Source organism: Ochotona curzoniae, unplaced genomic scaffold, assembly GCF_017591425.1.
Source record: "Ochotona curzoniae isolate NIBS_2020 unplaced genomic scaffold, NIBS_Ocur_1.0 contig_2688, whole genome shotgun sequence".
NCBI classification, from domain to species: domain Eukaryota; kingdom Metazoa; phylum Chordata; class Mammalia; order Lagomorpha; family Ochotonidae; genus Ochotona; species Ochotona curzoniae.
Window position 1 is genome coordinate 759,176 of NW_024465553.1, and position 17,238 is coordinate 776,413.

The window sequence follows — 17,238 nt, forward strand, 5'->3', positions numbered from 1 at the left end:
CTGTGGCCACTCCCACTGTGGCCACACACCTCGAGGTCAGAGGCCCCAGCCATGGCCAGCGACCCCAGAAGCCACAACAAGCTCAGATGCCACAAAGGCTGTGGCTGGGTGCTGCACATCGTGTTCCAGGGAGAACCACAGCAGATGGAAGCGAGCCTGACCCGGGCTTTGGAAATGGGTTTAATGGTAAAGCACCACACACAGGCCATGCAGTGTGTGGGGAAGAGGAAGCCGGCGCTGCTTCTGGAGCGAGGCAGCAGTGGCCCATGTGGACACTGCTTGGGCTGGAGCCTCCTTGGACACCTGGGAGCACGCTGACTCCTGGGGCAGCTGGCGCGCAGCCCTGCAGTCCAGCCCAGGAGGCTGCAGCTCATGTCACCCCGGAGTGCAGGTGTGGTTCACGTCGGGGTCACTGCTCCCGAGACTCATGCAGTAGTTTGGCGGCCTGCAGGGGGATTGGGAGTTACCTGGCAGGCATGCCCACTGCTACATCTGTCATAGCCCAGCCTGTGGCCAGGCACCCCTCTACCCCTTGGCCAGACAAGGGGGACTGTTGCTTGGAGGCAAGAGCCCCCTGCTGGTCATAATACCTTGTGCATGGCTGCCAGCCAGGCCACTGCCTGCCTCCTGCTGGCACTCGAGTCCTCCTTGGCCATCAGCTTCAGCTGGGTCACACACGCCTCTCCTGGCATCGTGTACTGCAGGGACATGCCTGTGGCCCGTGCGCTGGCTCCTGCAGGGCAGGATGGTACACATGAATCCCGGGCCCAGGCCAGGGCTCTGAGGATGCCATAGGGCCCAAAGCCTGGGTAGGCAGAGCCATGCCACTGCTCAGTCCATGAGAGGCTCAGGCGGGCATCCCCTGAATACCACACACCCACGGTGGGGCTGACAGGAGCCTGTGGCCACTCCCACAGACGGCCTCCCCGTGGCCAACTGCTGTCCTAGCTCGACAGCAGGAAGGAAAGCAGCACTTAGAGCAGACCTCAGTCATGTGGGTCTGGGCGGAAGCAAGGGCTGGCGTGTGCAGTGCAGGAGCTGGCAGGCTCTGTAGGGACACTGGCCACAGCAGGCTGGCTTGGGCTCTCCCACCTTGGAACCCCTGTGCTGCGATGGCCCCACTAGGCTGGGGAGCAGGACAGGCCTCAGGCCCAGCTGGCAGTTCTAGTGCCAGGAAACACTGGTAGAGCGCGGAAAGACAGGCTCCAGGAACCACCCACACTGGCATGAACAAGCACGCTGTGTCCACAGTCCATGGGCTGGCAGCACAGCTGGGGACAGCTGGGATACATGGAGGCCACGGCCAGAAGGGCTGCGTGTCCAGGCTCAGGAAGAGGCCGCCTAAGGTGTCCCCGAGGCTGAACCTTCCTGGGCACCAGGCACCTTTAACCAGTGCCTGTGGGCCTAGGCAGCCACTGGGGGAGCATCATGTGGCGAGAGGTACCCAGTGCTGCCAGGACCCTGCACCCCTGGGCTCTGCGCCCCAAGCATTGCCCAGTGTCTCTGAAATCACCCACAGGAGCTTCCCACGGGCAGCAGTGGAGGGTGCAGCACAGCGTGCTGGGGAGGGCAGTGGGCAGCCCAGGAGGTGCTGCCTAGTGTGGAAGCCAGTGCAGAGACAGATGGCACTGGGTGTTCCGCGTGCCCCCTCGAGGAGCCCCGGCTCCATCTGCTCACCTGGGGGGAAGCCTTCAGCGAGGGTCCGCACGGCGGACACGTGTGCAATCTCAATCTCACGGTGGCTGTCCCCGTCCAGCAGCAGGTACCTGCACACACAGGCCAGGCTCAGCAGGCACGGGGGCCACTGTGGTGGGCACCACGGGCACCCACACCCACCTCTGGTTGCCGGACAGACGACAGACCATGGTTTCCGGCTTCTCCGAGTTTCCAAAAGTGACCAGGAAGGTGGCTCCTTGGGGACCAAGACTCCATGAGGACGGGGTGGGGCTGCCTCCCTGCCCCGGCAGAGGCTGCCCGCCCGGGGGACCGGCTCACCGCTCAGGAGCACCTTGAGCTGCTTGTCGTAGAACTCGGCCTCCCTGTGGGAGACCAGGGCGCAGGCCGCGCACTGCCGCACGGGGTCCACGAAGCACATGCGTCGCAGCGGCACCTTCTGGCTGCAGCACCTGTCACAGAAGCACCTCCCGCAGCGACGGCAGTGGTGCTGGGGGGCAGGGCAGTGAGGCCCAGCTCCCCAGGGAGTGCTCCCCCACCCTGCTCAGGCCCAGCCCGGCTGTGCCCCACTGCCCCCGCTGCGGCCTCAGTTCACCTTCCTGGTGATGAAGTCAAACTTGGCGTCACACTGCATGCATCGTGGGCACTAGGAGGAGAGACAGGCACGTCACTCGCCACAGGGACGCGGCGGGAGGGCAAGCACAGGGCACCGCGGTGGGCCCAAGGGGGCAAGCACAGGGCACCGCGGTGGGGCCCGTGGAGCTTGACACTGCTCTCCAGGTCAGGAATCCTCCCCAGGGCCCGTGGCTCTGCCAACAGCCCTGCGACAGCAGCGGAAGGTGCTGGGTGGGGACGCTGGACCTTCTGGCCTCATATGCGTGGACAGCGTGCAGGGCCCAAGGCAGTGGCCCTGGGGGCTCACTTCACCCAGTGCACGCCAGGCAGGCCCCGACCTGACCCAGCCGCCGGCTCCCCAGGGCTGGCCTTTCTGTATGCCCAGCAGGCCAGGGCGCTGTCTCCAGCCAACCTCAGAACCCCGCAGGGCATCTCAGCAATGCCCAGACAAAACCAAACCCTGCCAGCATAGCCTGTGCCCACCTCCTGGGTACCATGAGCTAGAGACCCTAAGGACAGACAGCCAGGCCAGGCACAGGACCCTGCGTCCACACTGGCAGCGCCCACTGTCCACACCAGCCGCCTGACTGAGCTGGGACAAGAAGGACCTGCAGGTGGCCGTGGGCCTTCAGCCACCACGGCGAGTGGTTGTGCACTTGGCACACAGACCAAGGTCAGCCCAGACCACACACACACCCACACACCCGTCCCCAGGGGAGCCAGGCCACAGGAAAATGCTCACTCCTGGGCCACAGCTGCCACCAGCCCTGCCAGCTCCTGGGAAGAGCCCCGCCCAGCCCTGACCGCCTCCAGGCACTGGCACCCGCTGTCTGGCACAGCCTCTCGCCTCCCTGCAGATCGTCCCAGTCAGCCTGCCAGTGTCTGCCTCCTGCAGGCAGCAGGACCACATCGCTCAAACGCCTGAAACTCCTGGGCTGGCCTCTGCCACCATGACAAGGCCAGCACTGCCACCCATGGGGACAGCCCACAGGGGCTTGCCCACTCGAGAGGAGGTCCCTGCTGGCTACACCCCAGATTCCAGATCGTCTCATTCCCTCCAGCAGTTTGACTGCTGTCTGCACTGGGAGACCAGGCCTGGCCCTCCGCCCCGGACAGTCCCTGCACCACACTGCCTTCTGCCAAGTACTGGTTCATTCCTCGCCCTCCCAGCGACAGAAGCCACCAGAAGCCATTAGAAGCCATTGGAACAGACATTCTGTAGGGATATCCAGTGCGCTGGGCCCGACGGCAGTGAATCCTTCTCCAGGACTGCCAGAGAAGAAACATCACACAGTGGAGGAGCCTGCTCCCTGCACACACACACACACACACACACACACACACACACAGTGGAGGAGCCTGCTCCCTGCACACACACACACACACACACAGTGGAGGAGCCTGCTCCCTGCACACACACACACACACACACAGTGGAGGAGCCTGCTCCCTGCACACACACACATACACACAGTGGAGGAGCCTGCTCCCTGCACACACACACACACACACACACACACACACACACACAGTGGAGGAGCCTGCTCCCTGCACACACACACACACACACACACACACACACACCCTAACTGCCATGCTAACAAAGAACTGCTTATCTTTTATTCTCTTACAATTTGTTTTTGAGTAAACTGCAAACCAACTTCTAAAATAGGACCACATCAAGAATTTAAATTTGCTCCAAATGTTTAAGTGATTCTGAAAGTTTTTTACTTTTCATGACTGTCTATTAGAGTCAGCATAGTGGCTCAACAAGCTAGTCTTCTGTGTGCAAAAGCTGGCATCCCACACGGCCACGGGTTCAAGTCCTGGCTCTTACACTTCCTGTCTGGGGAGTCACCAGCAGATGGAAAAGCCCTTTTTCTGTCTCTCCTTCTCTCTGTAATTATCAGAGAGGAGGAGACAGATCTTCATGCACTGGTTCACTCTCCAAATGGTGGCAAGAACCGACATGAGCTGATCCCAAGCCAGGAGCCTCTTCCAGGTCCCCCACGCGGCTGCAGCAGCCAGGAGCCAGGAGCCTCTTCCAGGTCTCCCATGCAGATGCAGGGTCCCGAGGCTTTGGGTCATCCTCTGCTGCTTTCCCAGGCCACAAGCAGGGAGCTGAATGGGAAGTGGGGCAGCCAGGACACGAACCAGCACCCACATGGGATGCCAGTGCCTGCAGGTAGAGGATTAGCCTCTTAGACCACCATGCAGATCCTAGAACAAATAAATCCTTCAGAAAAAGAAGAATGAACCCCAGCCAAGTGGAGCATGCACACAGACCGGGCACACAGCTGACACCTTGCTGGGAAGCAGCCACTAGGACAGAGGGTCTGCTCTGCCTCGAGAATAACTCAGCCATCTCCACCACCCAGATCCGACATCACAACCAGCCCCTCCAGAGCCCCTAGGCGGGAGGGGCCAAGGAGCTGGACTGTCGCCGGCCAGGGCTTGACACTTGGGGGCGGGACAGACAGCAGGCCCCACCCGCATCCACCTCCACAGCAATGTCTACTCACTGACCCCTTCAGAGCCAGCAGGGACATGGAAAGGGCAGCCAAGGGCTGTCATGGCGACAGGCAGGCAGTGGCCTTACTGCCCAGACAGCAGGCCCCATGGATACTGGTGTGAAAAGGCCTCTGGGAGCACTCCAGAGCCAGGCAGGTGAGGGGCCATGGGGCACAGGGAGGCAGCACTGGCTTAACCAGCATCCCATATGGGCGCCGGTTCTAATCCTGGCAGCTCTACTTCCCATCCAGCTCCCTGCCTGTGGCCTGGGAAAGCAGTCGAGGACGGCCCAAAGCCTTGGGACTCTGCACCCGCATGGCAGACCTAGAAGAAGCTCCTGACTCCTGGCTTTGGATCAGCTCAGTTATTGCGGTCACTTGGGGAGTGAATCAGCGGATGGAAGATCTTTTTCTCTTTCTCTCTTCCTATCTGTAAATCTTTCAATTTAAAAAGTAAATTAATCTTCTTAAAAAAGCCTTAACTCACTAATGAAGGAACCAACAGGCCATTTCCCAGCCAAAGCACCCACAGCCCATCTGAGGCGCCCGCTTCTTGCAGGGCAGGCCCAGCGGGGGCTGGAGGTGGGGAGCCCCAGCGGACAGCCAGCCCACAGCCCCGCCGGCGTCCACCCAGGAAGGCCCTGCTGCGGTTCCTGTCACTATTCACAGCATGCCCGGCCCCGCAGGTGCACCGGGCAGGTTCCGTGGAGCTCCACCTGAGTCCCCGCACGCCCAGTCCTCGCCCCCACCCACAGAGCCCAGGCTGAAGTGCACGTCCACCCGAGCAGCTCAGGGCGCGGTGCCTGCCCCCACCCGCACCTGCACCAGGTCCCCTACACCCGCACCCCGTCCCCCACACCCGCACCCCGTCCCCTACACCCACACCGGGTCCCCGCACCCCGTCCCCCTGCCATGCGGCTCTGGGGGTTCTGGGTGCGCCTCGTCCCAGCAACCACGGAGGGCCCCGGGACGCAGTGCCACCACTGACGAGAAAGGGCACAAGTCGCCCGCTTTTAAAAAGTTTTAAAATAGCTGTTCCCGAACTTATTTACTCCCGTCAAGGAGGGGACACGGGCGGGGCGCGCGGTCCGTCAGCCCGCAGGGCGCAGGGTCGGGCCCGCCGACGTACCTCCTTGTCCGGGACCCACGGCGGCTCCTCCAGGACGAACGGGCTCCCGAGGGCGCGGTGCTCGGGCACCATGCGCAGGCCACTGGGCGAGCGCACCAGCTTCTTGCCGTCGCGGCGCGCGGCCACCCCAGAGGCCATGGCGCTGCCCGGCCGCCCCAGCTGCCCGTCCCGTCCAGCCGCCCGGCCGCCCCGCCCCCCGCCCAATCGCCGCGCCAGGCCTGCAGCTCGGACCAATCGGCGCCGTGGCCCTGCCCCACCGCTGCCTGCGCCAATCCAGACCAGGACACCTCCGCTGTCAGTCTGACCGGTTACCAATCGGCTGCGAGGGCGGTCCCAGGGGCTGAGCCTTTGCATTGGCCAGCTTGTCAGCCACGTAGGCGTCGCGCCGCCTCTGATTGGCGTAGCCCGTGCCCGGCGCTCGTCGGGAAATGAAGCCTAGAGGGCGGGCCAGCGCCCGGGGCAGGGCGGCCGAGGGGCGCCGGGCGGCCGTCCTGGCCCCGAGAGGCCTGGGCCTGCGGGTGCCCCAGCTGGCGGTGAGTGCCCGGGCCGGGCTGCCTCCCGGCAGGCACCCCGCTTCCCCAGGCAGCCGCCGTCCGGCCGGGTGCGCGTCCCGGGGTGTCCGCGGCGTGCGGGGCCGGGCCTCGCCGGGAGCCCTGCCGCAGCCCCCGGAGCCCGCCCACGCCGCCCAGGACCCCCGGCCACACCCGGAGGGGCGGCTCGGCGGGACGCGTGCCCGGGGTGCCTGGAGACATGGACTTGGAGCAGCTGGACCTGCACCCCCGGATCATGGCTGCGCTCAGGAGAGGTGGGTGCGCCGTGCAGGCCGGCCTGCGTCCCTGCCCCAGCCAGCCCCTCGGGGCCACAGCTCCTGGCCAGGGCACCCTGTGGGACACCCAGATGGCACCCGAGCCCTGCCTTGGCCGAGCTGGCGTTTGGGGAGCACGCCAGCCGTGGAAGGTCCCTCTGTGTCGGTAGCTGCGAGGCAGAAGTCAATGGGGGCGGCGTGCCCAGGCAAGGCCTGGCCATCCGGTGGGCAAAACATCCCTTCCCCAGCAGCTGGCCACATGGACCAGGGACAGCCCAGAGCGCCCGAGGCTGGGGTCAGGACGCCGTGACGCCCATCCCGTGTGCCCTGCCAGCCCCGTGGGGTCCCGTGTGCAGGGCGAGAGCAGCTGGCACCTCCAGCGGACTCCCACCCGCCTGCCCTTGCTGTGGACCCATACGTCCCGGGACAACCAGGACCTGGCAAGGGCGTGCAGAGAGGTGAGGCGATCCCAGCCTGCCTGTCACCTGTCATTTCAGCCAAACTGACCTCTGTCCAGGAGGTTCTGCGCTTCTCCGGACCCGACCTGCAGAGGCTGACTGCCCTGTCCAGTCCTGACGTCCAGCACCTGCTCAAGGCTGCCTCCTTGCGCCTGCGCGGCAGCAAAGTCCTAACAGGTGGGCCATCACAGCTGCGTGGACGCCGCGTCCCCCTGCCCCGGCCGTGTGCTGTGTGGACGCCACATCCTGCCCTGGGTGCAGCCGTGCACTTGCACAGCGGTGGTGGGTGGTGGCCTCAGGCAGCCCTTGCTCCTTGGTTGCGTTCTTGGGCCAAGGCCCAGGGACACCGGCTCTAGGGCTGGGCATCCCCTCCCTGGGGTTCCAGTGTGTGAAGTGCTACCCCAGGCTACGGCCTCTGCCCTGGCAGCCTACCATGCCTGTGTCCTGGGTAGTGCCAGCCCTAGGGTTCTGGGGTCTCCAGGGCTGAGTGTAGACTGAGGCTCCCGAGCCCCATACGCTGGGCCAGCCAGCTTGCTGCCCCTGTGTCTCAGCAGGCTGCCGGGCCGGGTCCTTGTGGGTGTGGGGACACGTGTGTCCCAGCTCCTCTCGGACAAGGGGCACAAGGCCCATTTGCAGCTACCCACCTTTCTGCAGAAGCCACTCACAGGGAGGTGGGGCTGTGGGGATCTCTGCCCTGGGGACGGGGACCCGGAGAGCTGTGAGCCTTGCCTGACACCCTGCCCACAGCGCTGTGCCTGCACCGCCACCAGCACTGCTTCCCTGTGCAGCACCAGCGCCTGAGTCTGGGCTGCCCGGTGCTGGATGGCTTCCTCCGTGGCGGCCTGCCCCTGGACGGGATCACCGAGCTGGCTGGCTGCAGCTCAGCAGGGAAGACCCAGCTGGCACTGCAGCTCTGCCTGGCTGTGCAGTTCCCCCAGCGCTATGGAGGTCTGGAGGCCGGTGAGTGCCCCCCACCCTGCACAGCCTGTCCTCTGCATGTCTGTTGTCCCCATCTCCTGAACTGAGGGAAGAGGAGGCAGAGCTGGGTGTTCTAGAACATTCCATGCAGGGGAGTGAACGGCTCAGCAGGTGCTTGTGTCCAGGTGCTGTGTATGTCTGCACGGAGGACACCTTCCCCGACAGGCGGCTGCAGCAGCTCATCCCCCGGCAGGCCCAGCTGCGCGCCGACGTCCCCGCGGACGTGGTCAGGAAGATCCGGTTTGGCAGCCAGATCTTTGTGGAGCACGCCGCGGACGTGGTGAGAGTGGCACAGCAGGCGGGCATGGCTCCTGCCGAGAACAGGCATGGGCGCAGAGGAGCCTAGCAGAAGGGAGGGTGGCCCGGGGCAGACAGCTGCACAGCCCTCGGACCAGTCGTGCCCAGGCCCCGTCACTTCCAGGCAGGGAGCAGGGGGCTTGCACTGCCGACGCCCACCTGTCACGGCCCGAGCACCACTCCTGCGGGCCGGTAAGCATGGGGACCCTGGGCACCACCCCCAGCAGAGCCTCCCCACGAACGGGCCACCTATGGGACCCAGACCTGGTCCTGAGCCCTGCAGAGGTTCCCACAGGCGGGACAGGCGCCGAGGCTGCAAGGCGCGTTGCTAAGGAAGCTGGTGAAGGTGGCAAGGAGGTGGAGACGGCAAACAGTGTGCCAGGGCCCCCGGGCGCTGGCTGGGGCTGCCAGACACAGTTCCTGCAGTTACAACACCACATTCCAGTAAAGGATACGGCATATAAACTTTTAATCTTTAAAAATGTACAGTAAGATACATTATCACACACAGTAGGAAGGAGCCCGTAGCGAAGCAGAGATGGACCGTGCCTGGGTCTGCAGGCAGGGCGCCGCCATGGCCACAGCGGTCCTCTCAGCACCAGGGCCCCGCGTCACCGCCCAGCAAGCGCCTGCAGTGGGCTCCTTGCCCCCCGGCATATGTGCTGTGGCCACCACACCGGCGTGCGGGCTACTAGCTCCAGGCCCTCCGCCTCACCCCGGCAGTCATGGGGCCGGCTCCAGGCCACGCGCAGAAGTGTCAGCAGCATTCTAGAACAGGCCGGGCCAGGCTCACTGCAAGAGAAGGCTGCGGGTCAGGCGCGCCTGGGGCAGCTCAGGCAGGGCAGGCTGGTGGGCAGGTGGGGGTTCCCCCTCTGCTGCTCAGGGAGACCCCGGCCTGCAGGGCACTGCTGTGGGGCCAAGGCTGAGGCTGTGCCACTCACATTAGTGCTTGCGTCTTCCAGGCTGCCGAGGTCATCCACACACACAGGCTCGGCCAGGGACGCCCTGGGGACAAAGCACACGAATGTCCCTTAGTCCAGGCCCTGGATGTCACGGCCACTCGGCTGCAGACCGTGGCACTCAGGAGCACCCAGCCCTGCCCAGCAGGACCCAGCACTGTCCTGGGGCCCCAAGCCGAACAGCCTCGCCATCACGGCGGCTGCTGGTCAGCCATGGCGACGCTGCCACAAGGGTCTGTGGCCTCGACACCGACCGCGGGCTCTGAGCCAGGGCTGGGGGACAGTCCAAGAACGCGGAGCATACCGCAACATGAGCCCGAGTTTGGAGTTGTGGACGATGGGCCCCCAAGGCAGGCAGCAGGGGCCAGGCTAGAGGCTGCCTCCGGCAAGGGCAGTGTTGACACAGCCGGGGGTGACGGAGCCGGCAGGAGAGATGTCAGAGCTGTGAGGCCAGGGGCCAGCACAGGTCACGACCCCTCTCCCACACAGGACACCTTGCTGGAGTGTGTGACACACAAGCTCCCTGTCCTCCTGGCCCGGGGCATGGCCCGTCTGGTGGTCATTGATTCGGTGGCAGCCCCCTTCCGCTGTGAGTTCGACGTGGGGGCCTCGGCACCCAGGGCCAGGCGTCTGCAGTCACTGGGTGCAGCCCTGCGGCGGCTGAGCCACACCTTTCAGAGCCCCGTGCTGTGTGTCAACCAGGTGAGCCTGCGGGCGGGCAGGGGGCGGGCGGGGGCCTCGGGCGCTGGCCCTGACATCACTCTTACAGGTGGCAGACACGATGGAGGAACAGAGCATGGCATGGGGACCACGGGGGTGAGTGGGGAGTGGCTTAGGGCCCAGAAGGGCAGGTGGGCAAGTGGGTGCCCACATCCACGGGCATCAGGCTGGTTTCTACTCTGACAGCTCAGATGGCAGCCACGTGTGCCCAGCACTCGGCCTGGCCTGGGCCAACCAGCTCCTCATGAGGCTGATGGCAGAGAGGTTCCACGGAGCGCAAGCCATCCCCGGCCACCCGGCTCGGAGCCTGCGGGTGCTGTTTGCCCCTCACCTGCCACCCTCTTCCTGCGCCTACACCATCAGCTCAGAAGGGGTGCGGGGCACACCTGGCGTGGTGTCCAGCTAGCATCTCGCTGTGGCAGTGACCAGGGATGTCCCTGGACGCGTGTGGCTGGTGGGAGCATGCATCCACCCACTCCAGGCAGGACTGTGTGGCCACCAGACAAGCACCCTACTGAGTCGGGGGGTGTCACCTCCAGCACTTAGCATGCTGCAGACACAGTGGGGTCACCCTGGCTCCTGCCGGGCCCAGCCCTCAGCCCCCAGATGATGGATACCGTGCATGATGCCCGCCAGGCACCACTTTCAGGTGGGCTCCAGTGGCTGTCTCCCCCACACTGGAGTGGGACCCCAGATGCCACGCTGAACTCTGCCGATTCTCAAGCCCTTTGTCAGCCTGAGCAAGGACGGCCGGAGACTCGGGTGGCCTTCAGCCAACGGCCTCTGCAAAAAGCAGGGACTTGCACAGCAGGAAATAAAGCCTTTATTTTATCAACTGGCCCAGATGGTTTCCCAGGGGTGTCCTCCAGCAGGCCGGGGCCACGCAGTGTGCTGGCGGCAGCTGCCCTGGCCCAGTGTGCCAGCTCCACACTGTGCCGGGGCCGCTCGCGAAGCCTCCCTCCCTCCCACATGTTCTGGGCAAGGATGGTCCAGACTGCCACCCAGCAGTTCAAGTGCAATACACACGTAACAGACACAAGGAAATTCCCACCGCCGAGTGCAGAGTGTGGGTATTAGCAAACATGCATGCTGGGTCTTGAGTTCCAGTTGTCTCCTCAGCAGCTTTCCAGTTCCAGAAAGTAGCTGAGTCCCACCAGCAGTGAAGACCTAAGCCTGATGCCCACCGTCCGGGGAGTCCCTGTGGGCACTCCGCCACTGCCAGCTAGCTGTTCAAGCTCACCTTCCACCCCTGCTAACAGAAGCCCCGCAAGGCCTCGAGCCGTGTCCCTGGCACAGCCTGCTGCAGCAGGAAGCCCCCTCCACACGCCTTCCTGGCACCCAGCACGCAGGCAGCAGGCCCTGTGGGACACGGGCCCCTGCCTGGGCTTGTCCACCTTCCAAGTACCCTGTGCTTGCAGGGACCCACCTCCAGGGGGCAGCACGCAGCGGGCGGGGTCTGTGGCCCCTACCCTCCCCTGTGCTCCCCTCGACCCGGCGGGGTCACCGCTCAGAAACACTGCTGTGCTGCATGCTGTGTGAACAGGTGGACACAACACAGGGCTGCGCTGGGACCGTGTGGCCAGGGGCTCCTGTCGCCTGCAAAGCTGTGCAGCCCTGGGTGTCCCGGCGGGAAGGCGGCAGGCAAGTAGGACAGCGGTGGCCGTGAGCAGGGGCCGACAGGACAGGCTGCCCCTGCTGGTCCCACAGTGCCTCAAGTGCGTGTCAGCTGCCAGGGGCTACAGGATGGTGAAGTGGGCCTGGGGTGCAGCTGCCCCTTCAGCCAGCGGGCTCACTATCTAAAGGGGCGTGTGTGGGAGTGGACCAAGTCAGTGTGGCTGGCGCTCAGAGCTCTGGAGTCTGCCAGGCAGTTACTTCGTTCCTGCATGAGAGAACAAAGGCCAAGGTTACGCTTGGCACCCCAGCCGGTCCCCGACTCGCGGCCTGCAGAGCCCTGGCGGGAGAGCGACCACAGCTTCCCGGGGGCGAAGCCTGCTCGACTGGCACTGTTTCCTTAGTACAGGTTTTCCACCAAGTGTCTGAAGACCCCCGTGTGAGTGTCCAAAGCCCCACGGAGGTGGGACTCGCTAGACTGTGAGGCCTGGGCACAGTGGCTAAAGCTGTTTCCCAACGCACGCGTCTCAGCTGCTGGCCTGGGATGCTCCAGTGCTGGGGCCCTGCAAGGAGTTCCTGGCTCCGGCCCGGGCACCGCAGCTCCTGCGGCGCAAGTCGGCAGCTGCCAGATCCAGCTCTGCCGCCCCCTCTAACTCCTGAGCCCGGTCTTTAGCAGGCTCACAGCTCGCGGGAGCCCTGAGCCCAGCTGCACGGCAGCCTCGCAAGCGCCCGCCAGGTGGAAGAGGGCAAGCTGTGCGGTGCCATGCCTCGGCCTCGCAGAGACCATGCCTCGGCACGCGGTGAGGAAAGGCAGGAGGCCAAGCCTCGGGGGTGCCCGGGAGTGCGAAGGCTGGCGGAACATGAAGCCAAGCGGACACGGATGAAGACAATGGGGGAGCCACGCGTTCGTGTGGACAGCAGCCACGGAGCCTGCCTTCCCTAGCTAGCCACGCCCTGGCTTCACTCCCTCACAACACTGAGGACCCTGGGGTCTAGCTCACGCAGCCCGCTGCTACGCCACGGTCTCGGGCCCGTGGGAGCCCCGCTGGCGGCAGGCCAGGTGGCCCCGGGACAGCTCCTTACTTGCGAGCGGTCTTCGTCGGCCTTGCCTCTCAGGTTAAGAACGCTCAGAGAAGTGGCACGTTGCAGGCTGCGGCCCAGACACGGACATGCAAGGACAGACGGGCAGCGTGTGGGTCAGACGGCGACAGGATCACAAGCAAGCGTCCCCTCACACCCCGTCCACGCCCTCACAGTCCTGCTTCAGGGACTGACCCAATCCTAGGGTCCTAGGCCACGGATGCCCCGTGTCCAGCCTCGGCCAGTGCACCCCGGGGAGAGCCCCAGCAAGACACTGTCCTCGCTCCCGCTCGCGCGCCCCCTGCTGGCGTGGGCAGGCAGTTCAGCAAGGGAGCGAGCAGAGACCAACACTCGTGCACATGTTATACACTAAGGACGGGCAAGCGGCCCCTCCCCGGAAAACGCCAGGCACTTTTTAAGACTTATTTGTTTTTATTTAGAAGGCAGATCTATAGAGCAAAGCAGAAAAAAAGATCCTTCATCCACTACCATGCTCCTGAAATGGCCACAATAGCCGGAGCTGTGCCGACCCAAACCCAGGAGCTCCTTCCGGGTCTCCCACGCGGGTGCAGGGTCCCAAGGCTTTGGGCCGTCCTCCAGTGCTTTCCCAGGCCACCGCCAGGGAGCTGGGTGGGAAGTGGAGCAGCCGGGACGTGAACTGGTTTGCTGTCACTTCAAGACAAGCGTTAACCAGCTGGGCCAGCATGCCAGCCCCTCAAACTGGTATTTCACTTAAAAATTGCACATTAGGGGTCCAGTGCAGTAGCCTAGTGGTTAAAGTGCTCGCCTTGGATGTGCTGGGATCCCATAAGGCCACTGGTCTGATCCCAGCAACTCCATTTCCCATCCAGCTCCCTGCTTGTGGCCTGGGAAAGCAGTGGAGGATGGCCCAAAGCCTTGGGACCCTGCACCACTTGGGAGACCTGGAAGAGGCTCCTGGCTCCTGGCTTCGGGTCGGCGCAGCTCCAGCTCTGGCGGCCGCTTGGGGAGTGAACCAGTGGATGGCAGATCCTTCTGTCTGCTCTCTGTAAATCTGCCTTCCAATAAATAAAATCTGGAAGCTTATAATATTATTAAAAATTTCAAAAAATAAAAATTTGCAAGAATTTATACATATGTTCAGTTCTTCCTCCCATTTGAGATCTAATACTTGATCAAACAGCCAGCAAATTACATATACCGCAAAGAGCCGTAAAATGACCCAGGGCTAACGGATTCCAACAGGCTGAGAAGCCAAGGCAGAAACGGCCTGCAAGTGTCTGGCCCGACGGGGTCTGCGGCTGAACGTGAACCCAGTCAAGCTGCAGGGGCAGCGTGGCCAGGGCTCCGGGGCTGCCACCCCCCCCCAAGCCTGGACACTGGGTCAGCAGACAGAACTGACCCCTGCCTCCCCTGAGGACAAGCAGAAGACGTCCAGCAGCCCACACGGCACCGCGAGGCTTTGCCGAGACTACCCAGGAGCCGCGGCCGACTCACACCAGGCCCCAGGGGTTCCAGTCGGAGTACCCGGTCACCTGCTTCCCAGCCCTCACGCACCCTGAACTCTGCTCAGGGCCACGCGCCCTGGTACTTGCTGGGAAGGCCAGTTCCGAGCCCCAGTGGACCAGTTCAGCTTATAAACACATGGGCCGGATTACTCAGCTTTCCGGGATCAAGCATGCGGGCTGACTGCTCATCTGCTCGTGCCGTCGGCGCAGGCCCAGCCCCGGAGGCCCTGCCAGTGTCACAAGCTGCTGCCCCGGGGGCCTCTGTTTACTGTCATGGTAAGAACAAAGGACAAACCGGGAACGGAAACTGCCTTGCTCTGCACGTGGAATACAGCTCCGTGGTGGGAGGACGGAGCCACGAGAGGACTTCATGCCGCCAAGACGTGACAAGGACAAGGACCCCCGTGCTCATTCACTGCTGGGGGAGGTCGGCCCGGTGGGCACGGGACGCCACCTAGCTGACCACACCGAGGCTCTCCGCCGAATCCGACCCAATCACAGCCAGCCGTGACCTGTCATTGAGCTCGGCAAAGTCACCGACCTCCCCCGAGCTGCCTCCCAGGCCTCTGCCTGGCCCGCACGCTCCCGGAAGCGTGGACAGAGCCCCACCCCCCGACACGACAGGGACAGCACCTCGCCGACGCCCACAGGCCACACGTCGCACGGTCTCCAACGGCCCGCGAGGCGCCCCACACAGGGCCACGGGTCACTGCCAAGGGTCCGGCTCAGAGCCAGCCAAAGGCAGCACTTGCCCTCGCCAGCACCCAGGTCCTGGCTCGAGACCTGGGATTCAGAATCTGAGTTCCTTCCCCACCCACGACCGAGGCTGCAGGAACCACCTGCCTGCCTCCCTCCCGTGAAGTCGCTGCACACACACACGCAGACTGCAAATGCCACCTCGGGGACAAACCTGGGAAGGCTCCCCGTGAACCCCACCTCACGGCTGAGACCCTGGCACAACAGAACCCCTGGATTTGAGAGGCACTGCCCCCAGCCACTGGCACGACGCTTCTCATTTCTCCATCTGTCCCAGGACACGGGGCTGCGGGCACCAGCGCGGGGGGCGGCGGGGGGGAATAGTTACCCGGGGCCCTTGGGCTCGCTCTCACGAGGGTCTCCTCCCTTCAGCTTCCTCACCAGCTTCTCACTGCTGCGTCGCAGCGAGGCCCGCAGTTTGGTGAAGGAGCCACTGCGCTTCAGCGACCCGACGCCGTCCTGCAAGAGATGGGGAGAGCCTGAAGCTGGGGGCTCCTTGTGCCCCCGGTGCCCTGCCTAGCATGGAAGCTGCACCCAGAGTGGCGGCCCCTGCGACCCGCCGATGAGCCGGCTGACCAGGCACTGGTGGCTCCAGACAGCAGGGAGCCCATCCCAGGGCCACGAAGCCACGCGGCACGGCGTGAAAAAGCCCGCGGCGCAGACGGACTCCGAGGCCTTCCTGGAGACCACAGCCCCGCAACACAGCTGCTCCTGGGGGTCTCAACGACCCCGAGCTGGCACCTGGGCCCTTGGAGCCCGGGCACGACAGTGCCATCTGATGCAGCCCTCGGGGAACGCACACTCTCACTAAATGGTGGCTGCAAACATGGCTGGAAAGTTAAATGAACGCGCATTTTGTGCAAATAACGAAAAGCCCGAGACAGCTGCAGGTCAAGAACCGCCGCCTGACTCTGCGAGTGTGCGACGTGAACACTCGGCGGCATCTGAATGTGGAAGTCAGACCCCGGTGGGAGGAAGTGCCCCAGGAACTTTATTCTCAGTCACTTAGTAGGGTTACCAGGGCAGCCCGGGAGCGCGAGGTGCTGGGAAGCAGACACGAGACACAGGTCAGCCGGAGTGAGTTTATTAGAAGTTAGAAAGACACAAATACAACCACTGAGCACTGCAAGACCAGCAGAGAGAAGCTGAGCTGCCCAAATTCCACACGAAGACTACACAGCGAGCGCCAGGCGCGCAGCCCCACGCCGTGGGCGCTAAGCTCTAAGCTCACGTGCAGTACGAGCCTGGTCCGCGCCAGCACTGACGGTCACCTCATGCCACGGGCACACTGCGGGGACACCTACTACCTGCTACAGGGGACAGCTCGAGGCTCTTCCTGCTTAAACTCACGGAGCACACGGTCAGTGTATTTTATTAGTAAGCTTATACTCCTAAGTACACCTCTGCAAAGCTACATGTTTATAGAGATCAGGACCCCCGGGACAGCAGCACCGAGAGGAACGGCCAGTGACAGAGGTGCAGCGCTGACGGTCCTGGGGAGTCTAGACACGCGCAGCACTGCAGAGAAGGGAGCTGGAGCAGGCGCCGCCCGGCATGCAGGAGCGGCGGGAGAGGCACACGGGCGGCCAGGCCTGTCAGACAGAAACGAGAGAGAGGGAGAGGGAGGGAGAGAGAGAGAGAGGGAGAGGGAGAGAGAGGTGAAACACAGCGAGGAGGGCAGAGGGTACCACCCACCTAGCCCGGCTCACAGGGGGCTGGGGCTCCACGTGCTCTGCCTGGGTCCAGCCCCGGGGTCACCTGTGCCTGCGTCCACCAGCCCAGCGGGACACAGGCCCTGCGGCTGGCCAGCCCTCGGAGAAGTGGAGCTCACAGGCTTGGGGGCGGGGGGCAGGAACCAACAGGGCTCTGGCAACCGCACACGCACGGCTCCAATCCAGAGCACGCGGCCACCGGCGGGACTCGGGCCAGGCTGGCTGCCACCTGCTGACGGCACGAAGCGGCGGCCACCGCAGGGACCTGAGGCCTCACAGGTTGACAGCACGTGGGAGACATGCAGACGCCTCTCCGGCCCCCAGGGCGCCGCTGGCCACGGACCCAGGGGCCCCGAGCTGGCCGCTGGGACTCACCGTGGGCGCGGAGCAGGTCATTTAACCAGCCCGAGCTTCGTTCTCCTCATCTTTAAAATGGAAAAACAGCCC

The 17,238-nt window shown here is 64.1% G+C and overlaps 3 protein-coding genes across 15 annotated transcripts in view; 1 reads left to right on the forward strand and 2 right to left on the reverse strand.

Moving 5' to 3' along the window:
- Positions 1 to 167: 167 nt before the first annotated feature.
- Positions 168 to 6,088, reverse strand: ZFYVE21 (zinc finger FYVE-type containing 21). 4 transcript variants are annotated; one of them, XM_040975011.1, is made up of 7 exons: positions 5,929 to 6,088; positions 2,270 to 2,320; positions 1,996 to 2,164; positions 1,837 to 1,912; positions 1,678 to 1,766; positions 591 to 733; positions 168 to 445 (listed from the first exon to the last, which is right to left on the reverse strand). In XM_040975011.1, exons 1-7 carry the CDS (start codon positions 6,064 to 6,066, stop codon positions 410 to 412), a joined length of 702 nt encoding a protein of 233 aa, XP_040830945.1. In that variant the 5' UTR covers positions 6,067 to 6,088; the 3' UTR covers positions 168 to 409. The 4 variants fall into 4 exon arrangements, with proteins under 4 accessions (XP_040830945.1, XP_040830944.1, XP_040830946.1 ...); XM_040975010.1 differs by having other exon boundaries at positions 591 to 780; positions 1,674 to 1,766; XM_040975012.1 differs by lacking the exon at positions 2,270 to 2,320.
- A 512-nt stretch (positions 6,089 to 6,600) lies between these two features.
- Positions 6,601 to 10,866, forward strand: XRCC3 (X-ray repair cross complementing 3). Of its 2 annotated transcripts, XM_040975007.1 has the most exons (7): positions 6,601 to 6,733; positions 7,231 to 7,368; positions 7,939 to 8,151; positions 8,295 to 8,449; positions 9,915 to 10,127; positions 10,195 to 10,241; positions 10,332 to 10,639. In XM_040975007.1, exons 1-7 carry the CDS (start codon positions 6,679 to 6,681, stop codon positions 10,549 to 10,551), a joined length of 1,041 nt encoding a protein of 346 aa, XP_040830941.1. In that variant the 5' UTR covers positions 6,601 to 6,678; the 3' UTR covers positions 10,552 to 10,639. The 2 variants fall into 2 exon arrangements, with proteins under 2 accessions (XP_040830941.1, XP_040830940.1); XM_040975006.1 differs by having other exon boundaries at positions 9,915 to 10,241; positions 10,332 to 10,866.
- The window catches only part of KLC1 (kinesin light chain 1), a 32,480-nt gene continuing 23,837 nt past the window's right edge, over positions 8,596 to 17,238 (reverse strand). For 2 of the 9 annotated variants that reach the window (XM_040974998.1, XM_040974997.1), the window contains exons 14-16: positions 15,408 to 15,538; positions 12,840 to 12,906; positions 10,958 to 12,024 (exon numbers count right to left, since the gene is read on the reverse strand). In XM_040974998.1, coding sequence (XP_040830932.1) covers positions 11,938 to 12,024; positions 12,840 to 12,906; positions 15,408 to 15,538 — 285 coding nt within the window. In that variant the 3' untranslated portion in view covers positions 10,958 to 11,937. Of the gene's footprint in view, positions 9,259 to 9,407; positions 9,472 to 10,957; positions 12,025 to 12,839; positions 12,907 to 15,407; positions 15,539 to 15,582; positions 17,217 to 17,238 lie in introns of those variants that run through there. The other 7 variants (XM_040975005.1, XM_040975003.1, XM_040975000.1 and 4 more) reach the window with 6 other exon arrangements.